Genomic DNA, 20,341 nt, shown 5'->3' on the forward strand with positions numbered 1-20,341 from the left:
CTATACAGAATTTATATCAATATAGTGTATGTGAAACTTTCTATATAAACACTTAAAATATCAAATCAGACTGTATTTGCTTTGATAATAGCCTAGAGGATGCCTTCTAACCCTATTTATCTTTTAAGAGTGACTTTCTTCCCACAAGGCTGCATATGTAAAAATAATAATAATTTTGAAAATATTTTTCTTTCACATTCTTTCAATATTTTACTCTGACCTAACTGAAATCCAGTTCCAGATCTTATTATAGTGTTAACCCACTGTTGCTTGGTATCATGCTGGCAACTAGACGTGCACTTTATGAAAATTCATTGTATATGGTTTCAAACTTATTATGTGACCCTGAACCACACACCAGTCGTAAGTAGCACAGGTATATTTGTAGCAATAGCCAATACATTACATTGTATTGGTCAAAATGATTGATTTTTCTTTTATGCCAAAAATCATTAGGATACTAAATAAAAATTATGTTCCATGAAGACATTTCGTAAATTTCCTACCGTAAATATATCAAAACTTAATTTCTGATTAGTAATATACATTGCTAAGAACTTCATTTGGACAACTTTAAAGGCGATTTTCTCAATATTTAGATTTTTTGCACACTTACATTCCAGATTTTCAAATAGTTGTATCTTGGCCAAATATTGTCCTAACAAACTGGAAAGTTTATTTATTCAGCATTCAGATGATGTATAAATCTCAATTTCATAAACTTGACCCATATGACTGCTTTGTGGACCAGGGTCACATATAACACTGGGAACATTGCGACCATTTGTCAGTAATCAGTTCAGTTCAGTTGCATTAGCTTCAGTGTTAGTTTGTCAGAAATTACAGTTCTGTTATCATTTACTCACTATGTCAGTCTAAACCTGGACTTTCATTCTTCTGTGAAGTATGATATTTTGAAATATTGTGTCTGTGTAGTCCAATCTTGTACATTTTTTCTAGTACATTTTTGTTTACACAAACCAACATCTGTTAAACTTTCTGTAGACTACTGAGCCTGCAGTCTATACATATTACAAAGTGGAAATTACTTTTATTAGAATGTTGAGGAAGGCAAGGTTTCATCTTCAAGTTACCCACGAGTTATATGAGACTTTATTTCCCTTCTGAATGAACTATGTGCTATAATTGCCCTCGTCTTTATCTTCCCCCACAGTCTGTCAGATTGCTATTCTCACCTTACACCTTCACCCTCTGTCTGAGTGTATGGAGGTGAAAATATGAGAACAAGATTTATTCTTTACAGTCCCAGTATTCAGACAAAGAGTGTAAGCTTGGAGTCTATTTTCCGTGGAGGAAAAAGTTCAAAAGGGCTCAGAACATTTGAGACTAATACCACCTTGCTTGTATTGTAGCCCTTCATCTTACACGTGATTACAATGCCGACTCCAATTAATATCTTATATGTAGTCCCTCTGGCCCCAGGCAGTATGATCAGAGGAAACATATGCTGCATACTGAAGCAATTTCAGGAGAACCTCAAATGTTAATGAATAATAGAACAGATGGTCAACCAAAAACCCATTTATAGTTTGTTTGTTTGTTTATTTTTAACATGTAAAATCTTGAAACCAATCCAGGTTTTACACAGTTCATATTTTACCCTGGGTTAGTAATTTACACTGGATGCTTTTGGAACCAGAATTTAGAGTTGCAGTGCAAACCCTGCTTTGGAGCAAGACTTCATAATCCAGAGTTAAACGAAGCCTTAACCTGGGGTTAACAAAGACATTAAACTAGAGTTATGGGAATAGCTTACATTCAGATGTTGCCATCATTTCCTTACCCTGATGCCATTTTAAGCTCATGAAAAAGTACACTTTAACATACTTTCAAAAAGAGTACAGAAAGAAGTATTTTAGAAATATTTAAAAGAATATTTAAAGAAGCAGACTGTGTGCACGCTGCCGCAGTTCGCATGACATAACGTGAAACCAGACTTCTTTCTAAATGTCTGAATCTAAATGTTATTTGTGTATTCTACTTTCATTTTATTAGATGTAGGCCAACAGTGCCCCCTATTTACATTTAAAGCCATAATCTGCCAATTCCGATATCAGTCCGATAATATTGTGCATCCCTAATGCTTATATATTCTAAATGCGAATTTTGTCATTATTTTGGAGCACACTAGCTTACCGATAACCTTAAAGCTAACATATTCATACTAAAAGCCAGAAAACTTCAACTTTCAGTACAAACTGAACAGGCTCTGGGATGTGTGTCCACGATGCTACAAATTAGTAATGGGTCTTTCTTGAACGATTCTTTCATTTTGAACAAATCTTTAATGTAACTCAGCAAGAACGAGTCATCTCGGGGAGTGATTCGTTCAGTTGTGCATGCTCAACATCCTATTAGGTTCTGTATGGAATTAGTTCACCTGTTTTGAGTCTTTCGACTCAAAGCTGAAAACTTGTCAGATAAGAGGTGAGGTGAGCTAATCATAGACTAAAGACCCAGGTAAACAATGAATTAATCTTTTCTGTTTCTTATAGCATTACAGTTTTGTCTTGTTTGTAGTGTGATCAACGTTTGTGTAAGCAGTAGATGTGTTAGGGAAGTAACATGTAACACTTTAATCATATTTTGCTGAAATGAATGAAATGACTCGAAAAAAAGACCTTTTCATTCAATAGTACATAGCCTGTGCTACACGAGGTTTTTTGCTTAAAAAGTATAAAAATTGTTATTTTCTGAAAAAAATGACAGATCGTTTCGTTAGATAAGACCCTTCCTCGGCTGGAATCATTTAGAGCCCTTTGAAGCTGAATTTAAACTACATTTTGGAAGTTCAAAATCGGGGCACCAATAAAGTCCACTATATGGAGAAAGATTTCTTCATGACTGAAGACAGAAAGACGTGAACATCTTGGATGACAAGGGGGTGAGTAAATTATTTGTGAATTGTTGTTCTGGAAGTGGAGTTGTCCTTTGAAATAAATAAATTAAAATATATTAGTTTCATTTTTTTATTTAGTTAAGACTAACTTAGGAGTGCCTTTTGACAGTCTAAAGTAGAACTTAAGTACATCTTTATGGAATTGTATAATTACTTTAGTCTTTAAAACATGCATGGTTAAAATGTACTGCCAAATATACAGTACTGACAAACATTTACGGTAAACTAAGATATACTAAGATATATATCGACTGAAATGTTATGTATTTGAAGATATTTGTAATTACACATTGGTAATGATGAAGCTGCAGTTTAGTACATTTAAAATGTAGGCTATAAGCTTTAAATATAATATTGAAAAACATGCTACACACATTATAATTAAGCATTTCACATTTGCTTTAGTATGTTAGAGTGCAAGAAACAGCCCTGAAAGTACTCTCTCTTTAAGTAGACTTAAGTGGCCTTTTATTTAATTAATATTATCTGCAAGTATGTTTTTAATGTTGTTTTAAGATTTGAAATAGAAGTGCACATTCAATACCATTAATTACACTTATTTTTCACAAGATTCAACTTGTTTGATTTTTCTTCTACATCAAACAAAAGAAGATTTGAAGAAAAATTCAGTTGTTTTTGTCCATACAATTAAAGTCTTTACAAGTTTTAGGCATGTTTTGCTGTTTTGCTTAGCTGCAGAAGCCTATAATCTGTTTCATGGCATGTTCACTGCAATAAGAGTGAAATTGATCAATTTTGTTTGTTTGTTTGTTTGTTAATACTTTAAGGTAAGCTATGTGCATGTACAGAAACTGACTTTAAAAATAAACCTTCTTAACAAGTGTGACAACTTGTTAATCTCCTCTATGTAACCTACTAATAAACTCAAAATATACTGTATTATAGCTTATTCAATAGATGTTTTGTAATTCCATATCTCAGTGATCTATAAAATAAAATAGGGGAGATCGGGGATGAAAGTACCATTTTTCAGAAAAACATAAATTAAAAAGATAAAGTTGTAGACACAGATTAATTTTTGCTGTGGCCTATGACTCAGACATGTGGTCTATTAATAATAGGTGGTATTTTGTAAAAATGTAGAAAGACTTCAGTATAATTTCAGTTTGAACATAAGTTGCACATTGTTACTTTCGACACCGTTGGTTGGGACAAAAGTTACACACAGGTGGGTCAAAAGTACACTGTTAGACATTTCAAAGGGTTTTTACAGTAACTTACTGGCAACACTGTAGCAAACCGTATTTAATTTACAGTTGCAAACTGTAGCTGTTTTACAGCCAAATACTATTAAAAAGATCAGATTCAACAGTATACTACTGTAATTCATTAATTTTAATATAGATTTCAGTAGATTTTATAAATTTATATATAATTCATTTAAATTTATTTTATTTTTACTCTACATAGGTACTACTGACACTCAATTAAAACAGACACAATAATCACAAAATATCAAATACTTTATTTAAAACAATGCATGTATAACAATACAGTCTTAAACTGCTGGAACAGTGCATCTTCACTATTTCTCCTGTCTTAGGACGTTTTGCAGTGCATTATGTTGTGTCCTCACAAAGAATCTATAGGCAACAGAAACATAATGAAGAATAATGAAGACATGCAGCCAAAGAATACACAGCCATCTGCAAAACCCAGGTGCTGCTCCAAAACGTGGCCACCACCTTTGCTCACTATCCACTTTGTTAATGACAGAAATGTCTTCTCTGAAAAACAAGTAGAAGAAATGGTACACTTTTAAAAGGCAAACCCCACACAGAATACACAAACTTCTCAAAACCATAGTTGTTCTCTTACCATGAACTGTCAGTCTCAGCGTGGTTGGCATGCTCATGTCTTTCTTGATGCTTCACTGCAGTTGCCTTTAAAACACAAACACAACAAAATGCAGTAAATCTTAAATTCCATTAATAATTATAACAAACTAATTCTAAAACTAGAAATACAGCTAACAGTTAGCTATATAACTTGTCTAACCTAGCTAACATAGGATTTTTTTTTTCTCAATAGGCTACTGGCCAACATTATACTAACACCTGAACAAAATTTCTCATTAGTTAACCTAATGTTAATATAGGATAAGTGTTGCTTGTTGAAATTATTTTAATTCAGTAACTTAATTAAATAAGCTGACAAAAACCGTTTGAAACGACATGTTGACAGGTAACGTTAAGTACTGCTATGTTAAACTGGTGTGCAAAAATCTGACAAACACTCAGACAAACGTATATATATTTTTACCTTACTTGCTGGTCTTAATCTCTCGTAAATTGCATCGACACACAGCGCGGATGTTGTCCGGAACTCCTCCGCTCTCGCGGGTTCATTCCCGGGCAAACGCCGCGACTCTGCCCGCTGCTTCAGCGTCTTCCTCGGACACGAGTAGCGCGGCGCAGCGCGACTCGACAAAAGAAGACAATATAGAACTCATGAAATATACAATCTACAGTGGATGCTTACAGTACAGTAATGCCCCGGTATATTTCTGACTTACAGATGTACTTCATGTGTCTTAAACTTTGTCTTTCATGTGTCTGACATGAAAGACAAACGGATTTTCCAGTCATTAAAAGCGATGCAACACATCCAGTGTTGTCCGTCCCAAGCTGTTGTGGCGTTGTAGACACTGTGTAGGGCAAATCTTGTCAATCCAGATATAATAAATGAGGAAAATAAAACGACCTCAATAGAACGCCGCCAATGAGAACGTTACAGCAAATACAGTAGTATACTGCAATTTTAAAAAATACAGTAAGTCTCTGTATTTGGGGTCTGACGTCACAGAAAATTCCCATAATGCAATGGTTATTACAGTTATTTACTGCAAAGGGAATTTGCAGTATTATACTGGGTGATATACAGTTAATAACTGTAGAAATTACAGAAATGTCTAACAGTGTAGCACAACAATACAAGCTAGATTTTTTGTGTTATTCGTTTATTTATTTATTTATTTTTATATATATACATGACTATGAGCTTGTTAATATGTAACTGCAAACATATTTTGTCCTTAATCTTTGCAAAAAATTATTATATTTTCCTTTTACATTTAAGTTTCATCAAATGTTTCAAAACCTGTGTACAAACTTGAATTTGTTTAAATTAGTTATTTATTCAACTTATTTTTATAAAACATTTTTTAACAGAATGAACAATATGAAAATTAAATTAAAGTAGCATAATATAAATTCTCAGCATAATTTAACAGTAGGCCTGTTCATGTTTCCATCCAGTTGTTTGTATGCATAAATTCAAAATGTGCATAAAAACATCTGGAAACACTGCAAATTCAAAGATGGAAGTGGAAAAGCTAAGGTATGGCTAAAACCTAAATATGACTAAGGTAAATGCAATATAGCAGCAGCTCTGAGACTGTTATTCCTGACAGCTAGGTTTATGTCCAGAAACGCCCTCTCATGAACATGTGGCTGAATCAGACCTCAGTCTGTCTTTCTTACCCTCACTCTTGGCATTTTCTTTTGGTATAATACAACATAAACATTTATAATAAACGTTTATAAATGATGCAAGACACAGAAAGTCACCAAATGAGCATGCTGCAGGACAAAAGAAACACTTGTTGTCACTGTAGGGGGACAAAAGTAGCAAGTGTTACTTTCGTCCCGACAGGAACTCCTGACATTTAAATCCAATTTACTTCTATACTAAAAAACTCTGAAAATCCAAACTTCAGGGATGTATTACAGCACTAAATAACATGTAGATTGATCCTTACTGTGACACCTGAAACGAGAAACAACACAACTAATTTGAAAAAAAAAAAAAAGAAAAAAAATTACCGCTTCCATAATTTACTCATTGTATTCGAAAACTGCTTTCCAGACCTAACCGCGGGAAACAATGACGAAATCACGTGATATTTCTCAGCTCCATCAAGTGTTGCGTGCTAAATATGCTCTCATAGCACCGCAGTAAAGATAGTTTGCGGTTTGATATTCGGATTTCTTTTGGCTATAAATACACAACGCGCTGTCATAAACATGCAAATAATCCCGAATGTGGTTCTCCATGATTTGTGAATTCTGGTGATGATGTGCCTTTTGGCCGAAATTTTATTTTATTTTTTCGACTCTTAATTTTATAATGCTTATAGCCCCGAAAGTTGGAAACTTAGCAGACTGAAACCAGTGTCATGTGAACCAGCTTGATCTGTGAATTTTTTCACAGCAAAGCTCTTGTCCGTAACCCCCTTGGTAAGTCCGCTATAGTAAGGAATGTGAAAAATATGCGCTCTTCATGTTTAACGTATTTTGCCATTAAACACGCAGACTGCTCAAATACAAAAACATTGTTTTTAAGTCAAACTCGATTTGTGAAAACTTTCACAATCGCTATTTATTGCGTAACAGTGTTCCTTATGCTCTGCTCTCTTTTTCTTCTATCAGTACTGGTCAGCTGACCCTTCCCTGAGTCATATTATTCACTATTCTGATCTGTGAAAACTTTCACAGTTCAGTACTGGTCAGCTGACCCTTCCCTGAGTCACTAACATCACTATTCTGATCTGTGAAAACTTTCACAGTTCAGTACTGGTCAGCTGACCCTTCCCTGAGTCACTAACATCACTATTCTGATCTGTGAAAACTTTCACAATTCAGTACTGGTCAGCTGACCCTTCCCTGAGTCACTAACATCACTATTCTGATCTGTGAAAATATTCACAGGTCAGTACTGGTCAGCTGGCCCTTTCCTGAGTCATATTAATCACTATTCTGATCTGTGAACATTTTCACAGGTCAGTACTGGTCAGCTGAACATTCCCTGAGTCAGTAACATCACTATTTTAATCTGTGAAAAAATTCACAGTTCAATTTGGGTCAGAATAGTGATGTACATGAATCAGGAAATGGTCAGCTGACCAGTACTGAACTGTGAAAGTTTTCACAGATCAGAATAGTGATGTTAGTGACTCAGGGAAGGGTCAGCTGACCAGTACTGAACTGTGAAAGTTTTCACAGATCAGAATAGTGATGTTAGTGACTCACAGAAGGGTCAGCTGACCAGTACTGAATTGTGAAAGTTTTCACAGATCAGAATAGTGATTTATATGACTCAAGGAAGGGTCAGCTGACCAGTACTGAACTGTGAAAATTTTCACAGATTAGAATAGTGATTTACATGACCCACAGAAGGGTCAGCTGACCAGTACTGAACTGTGAAAGTTTTCACAGATCAGAATAGTGATTAATATGACTCAGGAAAGGGCCAGCTGACCAGTACTGACCTGTGAATATTTTCACAGATCAGAATAGTGATGTTAGTGACTCAGGGAAGGGTCAGCTGACCAGTACTGAACTGTGAAAGTTTTCACAGATCAGAATAGTGATGTTAGTGACTCACAGAAGGGTCAGCTGACCAGTACTGAATTGTGAAAGTTTTCACAGATCAGAATAGTGATTTATATGACTCAAGGAAGGGTCAGCTGACCAGTACTGAACTGTGAAAATTTTCACAGATTAGAATAGTGATTTACATGACCCACAGAAGGGTCAGCTGACCAGTACTGAACTGTGAAAGTTTTCACAGATCAGAATAGTGATGTTAGTGACTCAGGGAAGGGTCAACTGACCAGTACTGACCTGTGAATATTTTCACAGATCAGAATAGTGATGTTAGTGACTCAGGGAAGGGTCAGCTGACCAGTACTGAACTGTGAAAGTTTTCACAGATCAGAATAGTGAATAATATGACTCAGGGAAGGGTCAGCTGACCAGAACTGAACTGTGAAAGTTTTCACAGATCAGAATAGTGATGTTAGTGACTCAGGGAAGGGTCAGCTGACCAGTACTGAACTGTGAAAGTTTTCACAGATCAGAATAGTGAATAATATGACTCAGGGAAGGGTCAGCTGACCAATACTGAACTGTGAAAGTTTTCACAGATCAGAATAGTGAATAATATGACTCAGGGAAGGGTCAGCTGACCAGTACTGAACTGTGAAAGTTTTCACAGATCAGAATAGTGATGTTAGTGACTCAGGGAAGGGTCAGCTGACCAGTACTGAACTGTGAAAATTTTCACAGATTAGAATAGTGATTTACATGACCCACAGAAGGGTCAGCTGACCAGTACTGAACTGTGAAAGTTTTCACAGATCAGAATAGTGATTAATATGACTCAGGAAAGGGCCAGCTGACCAGTACTGACCTGTGAATATTTTCACAGATCAGAATAGTGATGTTAGTGACTCAGGGAAGGGTCAGCTGACCAGTACTGAATTGTGAAAGTTTTCACAGATCAGAATAGTGATGTTAGTGACTCAGGGAAGGGTCAGCTGACCAGTACTGAACTGTGAAAGTTTTCACAGATCAGAATAGTGATGTTAGTGACTCAGGGAAGGGTCAGCTGACCAGTACTGAACTGTGAAAGTTTTCACAGATCAGAATAGTGAATAATATGACTCAGGGAAGGGTCAGCTGACCAGTACTGATAGAAGAAAAAGAGAGCAGAGCATAAGGAACACTGTTACGCAATAAATAGCGATTGTGAAAGTTTTCACAAATCGAGTTTGACTTAAAAACAATGTTTTTGTATTTGAGCAGTCTGCGTGTTTAATGGCAAAATACGTTAAACATGAAGAGCGCATATTTTTCACATTCCTTACTATAGCGGACTTACCAAGGGGGTTACGGACAAGAGCTTTGCTGTGAAAAAATTCACAGATCAAGCTGGTTCACATGACACTGGTTTCAGTCTGCTAAGTTTCCAACTTTCGGGGCTATAAGCATTATAAAATTAAGAGTCGAAAAAATAAAATAAAATTTCGGCCAAAAGGCACATCATCACCAGAATTCACAAATCATGGAGAACCACATTCGGGATTATTTGCATGTTTATGACAGCGCGTTGTGTATTTATAGCCAAAAGAAATCCGAATATCAAACCGCAAACTATCTTTACTGCGGTTCTCATAGCTTGGAAAGCAAATTTAGTCCGGGCTCTGAGAAAATAGCTTTGCTACTTTCGTCCCCGCTCTCCCCTAAAACAAATTACTTACGGGGGAAATAGAAAACAGGTTGTATTTAGATGTTTTGTTTGTTTGTTATAAAACATTGGGCAGGATGATTACGGACGTGTACTCATACAGTAGAGTGTGTCTAAACAGCTCTGCAGCCAGTTATAATAAATGAGCGCACTTCGCAGCGCCACTGACTGACTGACCGCCCGACCGACCGCCTGCAAGTGCTTCTCCATTGGTTACGCGGTTGGATGAGCAGCTACTATCTTTTTTTTCAACGTCGAAAAGTTTTTTATTGACAGCAGCTCCCATTAAACGAAATGCAGCTCGCGGCTTTCCCAGCTTATCGGACTGTGTTATTTAAGGAGAGACAGCAGATGGACTGACCTACTCAATGCCTCTATCTGGCGCCGTGCGGCTGATATAGATGGCTAGTCTTCTGACTACACAAGATGAGCAGAGATGGACCACAATCGACAGGACAACATAAGACATTTATGAAAAGTTTCCCCGAAGAAGCCGTTCTCGCTCGGATCAAGAACAATGTCTGTGAATATCTCGAGCGTGAACAGCACACTTCAGCCTGCGCTCTTTACTTACAATGTTCCTGCTCTCATATTTGGGGTTTTGCTCATTATAGTGATCATTTGTGGAAATGTGCTTGTGTGCCTCAGTGTTTACAAGGAAAAAGCCTTGAAGACAACGACAAACTATTTCATAGTGAGTTTGGCTGTGGCAGATCTGCTGTTGGCCGTTTTGGTTTTACCCCTGTTTGTGTATGCGGAGGTAAGTGATGTGTTAAGCGCAAATACTGTATGTTTGAGACATATAATGAGAAGTTTGTATTTCGTTTGTAAGTTCCCAATATATATTACAAACAAAACATAGCTTTGTAGTAATAGCATTTTTTTTGGAATGCTACCAATTTAGTAGCATGGTTTTATCTGAAGTACTGAAGAGTCATATCATATCAATATACTGTGGTATTAACACATGATACCTCCACTGTACCATAGTATCAGCAGAGCATATTTAAAAGGCATATAGGTCTAGTGTATTTAAAAAAAAAAAACTGCAGGGCAGTGTGTCATTAGGTATAGCCATTTTAAGTAGTGCAGTAAGACTGACAATTTAATTTCAGACGTGATTATGAATGCATTCTAACTTAAATCCTTTCTTGAGCTTTTTAGGTTTTAGGCCACTTATCTTGTTATCCTCAAGTTGCCATCATTTTAAATCGTTGTGGCTTCAGTAGGCTTATTAGGTTAGTTTGACTCGTTTAGAGAATCAAGGACAGTCTGAATCTGTCTGCAAAAAAGTTGCAGTGTAGTTATGAAGATATTGCTCTTCGATATAAATACGTGCAATTTCTTCTTAATTCTTATTAAAACTCTTTTTGACACAATAAATCTGTCCTTCCAGTTTCAAGGTGGTGTCTGGTCCTTAGATGTGGCTCTTTGCGATGGACTAATGACCATGGATGTAATGCTCTGTACAGCATCTATATTCAACCTTTGTGCAATCAGTGTGGACAGGTTTGTATTTCAGTTTCAGTCAAATATCTCTGATATTTTATGCAGCATTACTTTTCCTGAGGAAAGAGAAAAGTTGCTTTGGGAGCCCTGAGGCATTTTCTCGAGAAAGAATGCGAACCGCATAATCAGTTTTTAGGATATTATTTTGACCTAATCAGGGTTGCAGAAGCAGGTCATGCTGGTTTTGAAGTTGTTTTTGTGCGTTAGACCATATTCCAGGAAATCAGTTTTTCCAATTGGACACTGTGTTCTTTGAGTATCTTTACTAAAGAAAGTTAAGATGAGCAATATTCTGTAAATTAGTGGTTGAGTCATGACCCACAAATGGGCCAAAGGTCTGATCTGATAGTGTAAGGGAAAATACGATTGCTAAATGCAAAGAAGTGTCCAGTGTTGGCACAAATTTATTGCTTGCATATCCAAATCAGGCAAATGCTAAACATGGACTGGCTGCAAGACATTCTGTTATCATTAAAAACCATGAATGAAACTATGCAAAAAAAAAAAAAAAAATGAAAGAAAAATATCACCCAGACTAATTTAAACATGGGTTCAATTGCAATGAGAATAAATATGGTTTCTGGTATATTTTGTGCAATGAATTATTTCATGTTAATAATTTTGCATACTGTCGGGTCAGTGCAGCTCATGATAACATTAATACCTTGCTTACTGTCTAATTTAAAGGACGCATTTGTTTACTCATCTGGGTCCTAAATCGAAACCACTTGAGAACCATTTGAGTCTAAAATTTGGCTTTGTTGTGATCATAGTGTTTAGAAAGTTTATATTTCTGTTTGTCCTGATGGTAAATGTCAATATGCATTCTGTTGACAGGTTTATAGCAGTGTCCATACCACTTAACTACAACAGAAAGCATGTTGACTATCGTCAGATTCTCTTACTTTCTGCCACATGGCTGTTGGCGCTGGCTGTGGCGTCTCCTGTCATCTTCGGGATAAACAATGTTCCACAAAGAGACCCCAGAGAATGCAAACTGGAAGACAATAATTATGTAGTATATTCATCCGTCTGTTCCTTTTTCATCCCGTGTCCCATCATGCTCCTACTGTACTTTGGGATGTTCCACGGCTTGCGCAAGTGGGAAGAATCACGCAAAGCCAAGCTGAGAAACAGTATCCAGGCCTGTCGCAGTTTACAGCATGCTGCGGTGGCTGCCGCCCTCCCGCCCTTGGGGGCTTTGCCTGCGTCCCTGCCCCGGGTCATTGAGAGGGACTTGGCCCAGTCCAGACTTGAGGAGCTTGATGACTTCACGCAGCCCGTCTGCCCCTTTCCACCTGAGTATAAAAACAGCCCCATTCAGACTGTGGCCTACCCTGACATTCAATATGGCCAGCCAGCTCAGAGAAAGAAGAGGGCTAAGATCAATGGAAGGGAGAGAAAAGCCATGAGGGTTTTACCTGTTGTTGTGGGTAAGTGTACACTACAATTTTTTTAAAATCTTGGCTGCATATGTGCTGGTGAATATTTATTTGAAAGTTGAAAGTACTTAATATTTAACTAATTTAATGACTTAATAATACAACTTAATAAATGCTCCTGAGTTTTTTTCAGTTTCAAAATCAGTTTAATTATTATATGTAGGTAGTTATAAGTTTCAAAACTTCAAATTAAATTGCCACTAAAGTTGGATTTCTCTGGAACACACAGATAAAATGAACTACAGGCAAATCCCTCTATCCAATTATGATGTCATGGTTCACCTGGTGCCTTAACCTAATTTCTAGGCCACCATTCATTAACACAGAGACATAATAGCAATGATTAAACTTGTGTTCTTCATTATTATTATTATTATTATTATTTTTAATAATATGTTTTTATTTTTTATTTATTTATTTATTTTATTGTCATTGTTGCTGAAAACTTGTTTACAATGTTAAATCATAGCTGATCCAGAGGGAAAAGTATATTTCTATAATGTTTTTGTAACTTCATATTATATTATATTATATTACATTATATTATATTAGTTATATTACATTAGTTTTATCTTTCTCATTTATACTTGCTTATAGAGGAAAAATGACATCCATATGACTTTCTCTTTTTTTCTGCAGAACACAAAAGAAGATATTTGGAAAAACGTTGTCCATACAACATTAGACCCAATTTACTTTCATTGTATAGACAAATAACAGTAAAAAAAAGACAAAAAATGTCCACCGAACTAATGAAGTCAAACAGATTTGAAACAACATGAGAATGAAAATTAATGAAAGATTTTTTATTTTTGTGTGAACTACCCTTTTAAGGAATAGTGGCACAGCTCACCCCACTCTTTGCTATATAAAATTATATATATACAATTTCCATCATAAAATTTGCATTCTGTTGGTTATCAGACAATATATCACATATCCAGACAATTTCAAATGGTTTGTCAGGTAACCTAAAAGTGCTTTACGTGGTAGCACCTTAATTAACTGTTTTATTAAAGTCAAAAATGTTATTTAATATGAAAAAAAAAAATAAAAATAGTTGGGGAGAGAGATAACGGTTCCAAAGATTCAGTAAACATTTATTGCATCACAGAAACATCTTATTGAAGTTATGCAGATGATCTGAAACTTATTCTAACTCCATTACTGGGTATTTATAGAAATACCATTACTATACTTGAATAATTCAGCAGAGCTGAGGCCACTGGAGGAGCACATTAATATCTATAATATACATGAGGTTGATTTATATGTGTAGCTTTGTCTCACATGTTATTCATAACATTTGATTTGACATGGTTTGGTCACTTTTATAAGACATTCTTATGCCAGCATTGCGTAATGCAGAATTAATGGCTGTGATTTTGCAGGTTTCTGGGTTATCCAAAGCTTTCCAGAGCTCTTTAAAGTCATTCATGAATATTTTGAGCCTTGACTGCTCTTTTTTTCGTTTGCTTTATAAGAACAGAAGCAGGACTCTGACCACAATGTTCTGCCTATTAATGGAACAATTTGGGATTGTTATGGCATGCTGTCATCCATCACAGAAAATAATTTTGAATCCCATAAAAATGTCTAACAACAAACAAAGAACACATTTACAGTAATGAACTAGGCATTCTGGGAGGTTAAAATACAGATGCAGTTCCTGCTTTTAGTTTTGTTGAAAGCACTTATCTTAATTAGCTATACACAAATGTGAGGGATTTTTAATCAGTAAAGTCATATAAATGGTCCTTTCAGTAATGTAACCACTGTTTTATGTGGAATTCATATGGGTAGATTTTATGTAAAGTGTGTTTTATGTAAACAATTCTTCTCATGCAGTCTTTTCTGGACTGGATAGAGTCATGACACTTACTTAAATATTATTAAAAGTTATCACGCTAGTCTCATGTAATGTTAAATTCTTGACAGTGTGGATTTTAACATCCCTTACTAATGCTTACTAATGGATCCTCCGTTGTGAATGGGTGCCGTCTGAATGAGAGTTCAAACAGCGGATAAAAACAGCACAATAATCCACACGACTCCAGTCCGTCAATAAAAATATTAAAAAGTGAAAAGCTACATGTTTGTAATCAATGAAATGCATCATTTAGATTTTTTTAACTTTAAATTGTTGCTTTCATATAAAATGTGAATCCTCTTTCTTAAGTAAAAAAGTCTCCTGATTTAATCTTGTCTGAATCAGGAAAGAAATTTGCACAGATCAAGCAGTTGTTTATAAGATAAAAAAGTCCTGAACAAATATGTTGTTGTAATTTGATGGAGAGGTAAAATAAAAGTTTGAGTTTACGTAATAATTGTGTATGTACTCTGTGTAACTATTATGTATATATAAATACAAACACATTCATGTATATATTTAATAATTATTTACAAGTATATGTATTTATTATAATTTTTAATTAATAATTTATATTACATATAAATAAAAATATTTTGTGCATAACATATTTCTCCTAAATATATACATGAATGTGTTTGTATTTGTAAATACATAATAATTACACACAGTACGCACACATATATTAGGCAAACTTTTATTTCGTATGCGATTAATTGCAATTAAAGGAGAAGTCCACTTCCAGAACAACAATTTACAAATAATTTACTCACCCCCTTGTCATCCAAGATGTTCATGTCTTTCTGTCTTCAGTTGTAAAGAAATTATGTTTTTTGAGGAAAACATTTCAGGATTTTTTTCCATATAATGGACTTCATTGGTGCCCCGATTTTGAACTTCCAAAATGTAGTTTAAATGCAGCTTCAAAGGGCTCTAAACGATTCCAGCCGAGGAAGAAGGGTCTTATCTATCGAAACGATCGGCCATTTTTTTTCAGAAAATAATATTTTTTATACTTTTTAAGCACAGGCTCTGCGATGCGCGTTCACAACGCTACGTACGCCGAATGGTCACGCGGAATGTAGGTGGATCTACGGACCCAGTGTTTACAAAGCGAACGCGAAGCGATCGTTTTTTTTTTTTTTTTTTTTTTGAAAAATACAAAATTGTATACTTTTTAAACACAAAAGCTCATGTAGCACTAGCTCTGGGATGTGCGTCCACGACGCTACGAATCATCATCTGTGTACTCCGTAGGTAGAGTATGGCGAAAAACTCCATCTCATTTTCTCCTTGAATCGTCCGACATTGTTGTACCTTTTTGTTTGTAAACAGCGTTTGACTTATTTGCACTTCCTTAGTCTTTGCACGTTCGCTTTGTAAACACTGGGTCTGTAGATCCACCTACGTTCTGCCTGACCTTTCGACGTGATTCAATAGTGCGTAGCGTCGTGGATGCGCATGTCAGAGCTAGTGCTACATGAGCTTTTGTGCTTAAAAAAGTACACAAAATTTTATTTTCTGAAAAAAATGACAGATCATTTCGCTAGATAAGACCCTTCTTCCTTGGCTGGGATCGTTTAGAGCCCTTTGAAGCTGCATTTAAACTACATTTTGGAAGTTCAAAATCGGGGCATCAATGAAGTTCATTATATGGAGAAAAATCCTGAAATGCATTCCTCAAAAAACATAATTTCTTCCTGACTGAGGACAGAACATCTGAGCATCTTGGGATGACAAGAGGGTGAGTAAATTATTTGTAAATTGTTGTTCTGGAAGTGGACTTCTTTAATCGTTTGACAGCCCTAGAGAGGACAACAGGGTATAGACTTTTTTCACTGGAGGAAGTGTTTTTTTTAATTATGGTCTAATATTTTGGCCAGAAGCTACAGTTTAAAGTTAAAATGTGTTAATGATGGACTTGTTTCTTATAAACATGCAGCTTTTCACTTCCCACAATGTTAAGTTACTGAAGTCATGTGGATTACTTGTGGATTATTGTAATGTTTTTATCAGCTGTTTGGACTCTCATTCTGATGGCACGCATTCACAACAGAGGATCCACTTGTGAGCAAGGGATGTGTTCAAATCATTTCTGATGAACTCATGTAAATTTTTTTTGGGGGGTGAACTATTTCTTTAAAATAAATGAAAATTTAGCTTGTTTTTACAAGCTGGGGAACTGGAATTCTTTTGATTAAAAAACAACTTAATTAGCAAAACACAAATGAACATATTTTGTACACCTTAATGTAAGGGTTGTATAATAGTTTAATGGAAAATGCTCTGAAAATGCATCAAATTGTGTGTTGTTCCTGCAGGTGTCTTCCTCTTCTGCTGGACTCCTTTTTTTGTAGTTCACACTACACGAGCCCTGTGTGAATCCTGTCACATATCTCCAGATCTGATGAGCACAGTGACATGGCTGGGTTATGTGAACAGCGCTCTGAACCCAATTATCTACACTGTCTTCAACACTGAATTCAGAAAGTTCTTTAGAGGATTTCTTTCCCGCTGCTGTTGACATCCACCGAACGGTCCATAAGACATAATTGCCATAATTCATGCTAAAGACATTCACAGTTGTAAGTTGGACTGCAGCTGTTTACTTTTGTTGTTTTGTTTTGTAATAATCCTGCCAATACTTTATTTCTTTGTGCCTTCCACGTACTACATCCATATTTTATATATAGTGGACTTTATATTCAGTGCAACAAAACATTCTCAGTGGTGCCTAGAACATTTGTGCAGCATTTTAAAATATGCCATGCTCTGTTATATGCCTCAGTCTTAGTTAAGATAAATGATACAAAATACATAATGCATTGCATATTTCAGATCTATGAGATGTTATTGCCTGCGGGAATATTTTAAATAAAAGACCACAATGTACAAACTTTGTGATTTAGTAACAGTACAGGCCCTTAAGTGGCACTGCATATTTTGATACATGTGATTTGTGTAGCTTTGAGTTTAAATTTCATTCTTCTGAAAATGGAATTTGCATATCGCTATAAAATACATTTGTGATAAAGCTGCTAGATTCTCTAACAGAGGTTTAAAACGGGGCTTCCTTAATGTTACAGTGAGTTGAAGCTCCTCTGCGAAGGCCCCAAAACATCATGAGAAAGAGTCTAATGAAGTTCCTGAAAAGCCCCAAGGATTTTTACCATACTTGGTTCTAGCTTTATTCTTTGAGCACATCATCTGTGTGCAGTGAAGAAAGGATCAGACACCTGGGCAGAATTCCCACTTGTCTCTTTTTTTCCCTCTCTTATTGAATTATAAATAAAATGTCTGCATGATCAAGTGCAGCTTCTCCCAGGCTCCCAAGCCTGACACTGGCATTTCATAGAGAATTAAGAACAACCAAGGCCTTGGTGAACATCTGTCTTTCCCAACTATTGGTACCCTTGTTCATCCGATTCTTGCAAAAAAAAAAAAAAAAAAAGAGGTACTTTTATTGAATAAAGGTACATGCATACATTAAAATTTATGTATTAGGACAATAACCTATATAATGTGTAGACAGAAAACTTGAAATCAGCTGGGTGCCTATCCATCAGTTTTATATCTCAGTCAAAAAAGATGGATCTCTCTTTTTTTTCCTAATCAAAACTTACGTCTATCTCAGATGATGGTCCCACTGTTAATATATTTGGGTGTGTTCAAATGCATGGTGTCACCCTGCAGTCTTAAAAATAAAGTTTCAAAAAAGGTTCTTAAAGCCTGATGCCATAGGAGAACATTTTTTTATTTTACCATGATACCATTGTAGAACCATTGAAGTTCTAGGGTTCTTTAGAAAAACATCTATGTACTTGAGGATCTATGTACTATACACAATTCTACATAACTGGTTCAAAGTCAGAGTTGGAAAGTTGTTTTTCCACAAATTTTGTATGTATGCAAATTGTGTAATGTCCAAGATACACAATTCTAGTAATTGTGCAGTTAATACTCGTATTTTCATAAAGTTCTGGAATATTTGTCCTCTCCCCAAATTTGTCTGTACCAAAACACTGTAATATATAATTTAATAAGGAGGATTATATTTACCTATTAAGATTTTGCTTACATCTACCTTGTAAATATATTTTTTCAGAGGTAAATATTTCAAGTGTAATTTATGAGATTTGTTGTATTTTGAATCCAATTTTTCTTTGTTAAAGGCAAAAAGTTGATCATACTAATTTAAAACCTAAGGATTCCTTTGAATTACCTTGAACCAAACTATCATCACATCTTGATAATTCAGTATTAGGGATGTAACGAGATCCGATATATCTCATGATGATATCCTCGCAAAATATTTTGCAGTGTTTATATTAGAGCTGCGTGATTAATCCTTAAAATATCCAGATCTCGATTCAAAAACACACGAGATCTTATTCCTGAATGACAGATTTAGCTATGTCTATTAAGACTGTTTCACATCGCGAGTGTCAGTGGAGCCTGAGAAGCACGTTTTGTCGCTGCCCATGTTAATGAATCAGAGGGTCCGGGTAAAAGTAAACGCAGAAAGATCAACACAAAGTCTTTTTAACCATATTATAATCAATAGTTCTGTGTTACAGACATTTAAATAATAGAAGTAATGGGATAAAAGTTTATAGTTTGGGTATAAACACTTATTGTCTTAAAGTAGCGATCAAAACGAAAGTATCTTAACACTTGTATGTATAGTAACGCTTATCCTCTTCCGCCAGGAGGTGGCGAAAACTGCCCGTTTAAAAAAGTATATAATTGAATCATTCACTCAGGAGATTTCAAAAGTCTTAATGAAGTGAGACACTGATTCCTTCATTGAATGTTTTGTTTGTTTATTTGTTTGTTTAAATGAATATACATTTTTAAAAGACTTAAGCAATGAGCAGTTTGTCAGAACCACTAGTAAATTACGTTATTTAGTTTAGTTTTCTAATCTTTTTTCTCCAAAATCGTGAGAGAATCATGGCCTCCAATTTATTAAAAACAACTGGGATTCTCAATTTATCCAGAATCGTGAAGCTTATGTTTAAATGTTGTTTATTACTGCATATAATTCATTAAAATGGAAGTTTAATTTATAAGTTCAAAATGCACCTACATTTTTTTGCATTTTGTCTTTTTCAGTTGAATAAAAGACTATTTTCCCTATATATTTAATCACTGAGGATTTCTTAAGAAAAGTTTAAAAATCTCAAAAAAAACACCCAAAAAAACACAAAGATGTCGCTGCCGAAAAATGATTCATGTTTCCGTCATGACTGTTACAGCATTGACCATTTAAGATACATTCCAGCCCAGCTCAAATATGCTAATCAGCACATGTTTAGCTAGCACAGTTCTAAACAGCTGTACACATATAAAAACTAAATGTTATAGAATAAATCCCAAAAATGTGTGCTTAATTACAGAAAAAAAGTTGTTTGGTAGTGACGTTCCTTACAGTTACACACAGATTTTCAGACTTTTGAAAACATGTACCTAAAAATAATGGGGCCTATCTGCTCACACCTTGTAGAGAAAGAGGGACACATGAATATTTCCTGATCATAAATCTCAGCC

General features: G+C 35.3%; 1 protein-coding gene across 3 annotated transcripts; it reads left to right on the forward strand.

Annotated features, from left to right (window-relative positions):
- The first annotated feature begins 10,160 nt into the window (after positions 1-10,160).
- Positions 10,161-17,714, forward strand: drd4b (dopamine receptor D4b). Of its 3 annotated transcripts, XM_051115406.1 has the most exons (5): positions 10,161-10,489; positions 10,619-10,730; positions 11,367-11,479; positions 12,317-12,912; positions 17,113-17,714. In XM_051115406.1, the coding sequence occupies exons 3-5, from the start codon at positions 11,415-11,417 to the stop codon at positions 17,313-17,315; spliced, it is 864 nt and encodes a 287-aa protein (XP_050971363.1). In that variant the 5' UTR covers positions 10,161-10,489; positions 10,619-10,730; positions 11,367-11,414; the 3' UTR covers positions 17,316-17,714. The 3 variants fall into 3 exon arrangements, with proteins under 3 accessions (XP_050971363.1, XP_050971360.1, XP_050971361.1); XM_051115403.1 differs by having other exon boundaries at positions 10,161-10,730; XM_051115404.1 differs by lacking the exon at positions 17,113-17,714 and adding an exon at positions 13,561-13,820 and having other exon boundaries at positions 10,161-10,730.
- Positions 17,715-20,341: the final 2,627 nt, after the last annotated feature.

Source organism: Labeo rohita, chromosome 7, assembly GCF_022985175.1.
Source record: "Labeo rohita strain BAU-BD-2019 chromosome 7, IGBB_LRoh.1.0, whole genome shotgun sequence".
Taxonomy (NCBI): Eukaryota; Metazoa; Chordata; class Actinopteri; order Cypriniformes; family Cyprinidae; genus Labeo; species Labeo rohita.

Coding starts and splice junctions, on each gene's coding strand:
- drd4b (XM_051115403.1), top strand. CDS start 10,488: ATGTCTGTGAATATCTCGAGCGTGAACAGCACACTTCAGCCTGCGCTC. Junction 11,480..12,316: donor TGTGCAATCAGTGTGGACAG/GTTTGTATTTCA, acceptor TTCTGTTGACAG/GTTTATAGCAGTGTCCATAC. Junction 12,913..17,112: donor GGTTTTACCTGTTGTTGTGG/GTAAGTGTACAC, acceptor TTGTTCCTGCAG/GTGTCTTCCTCTTCTGCTGG.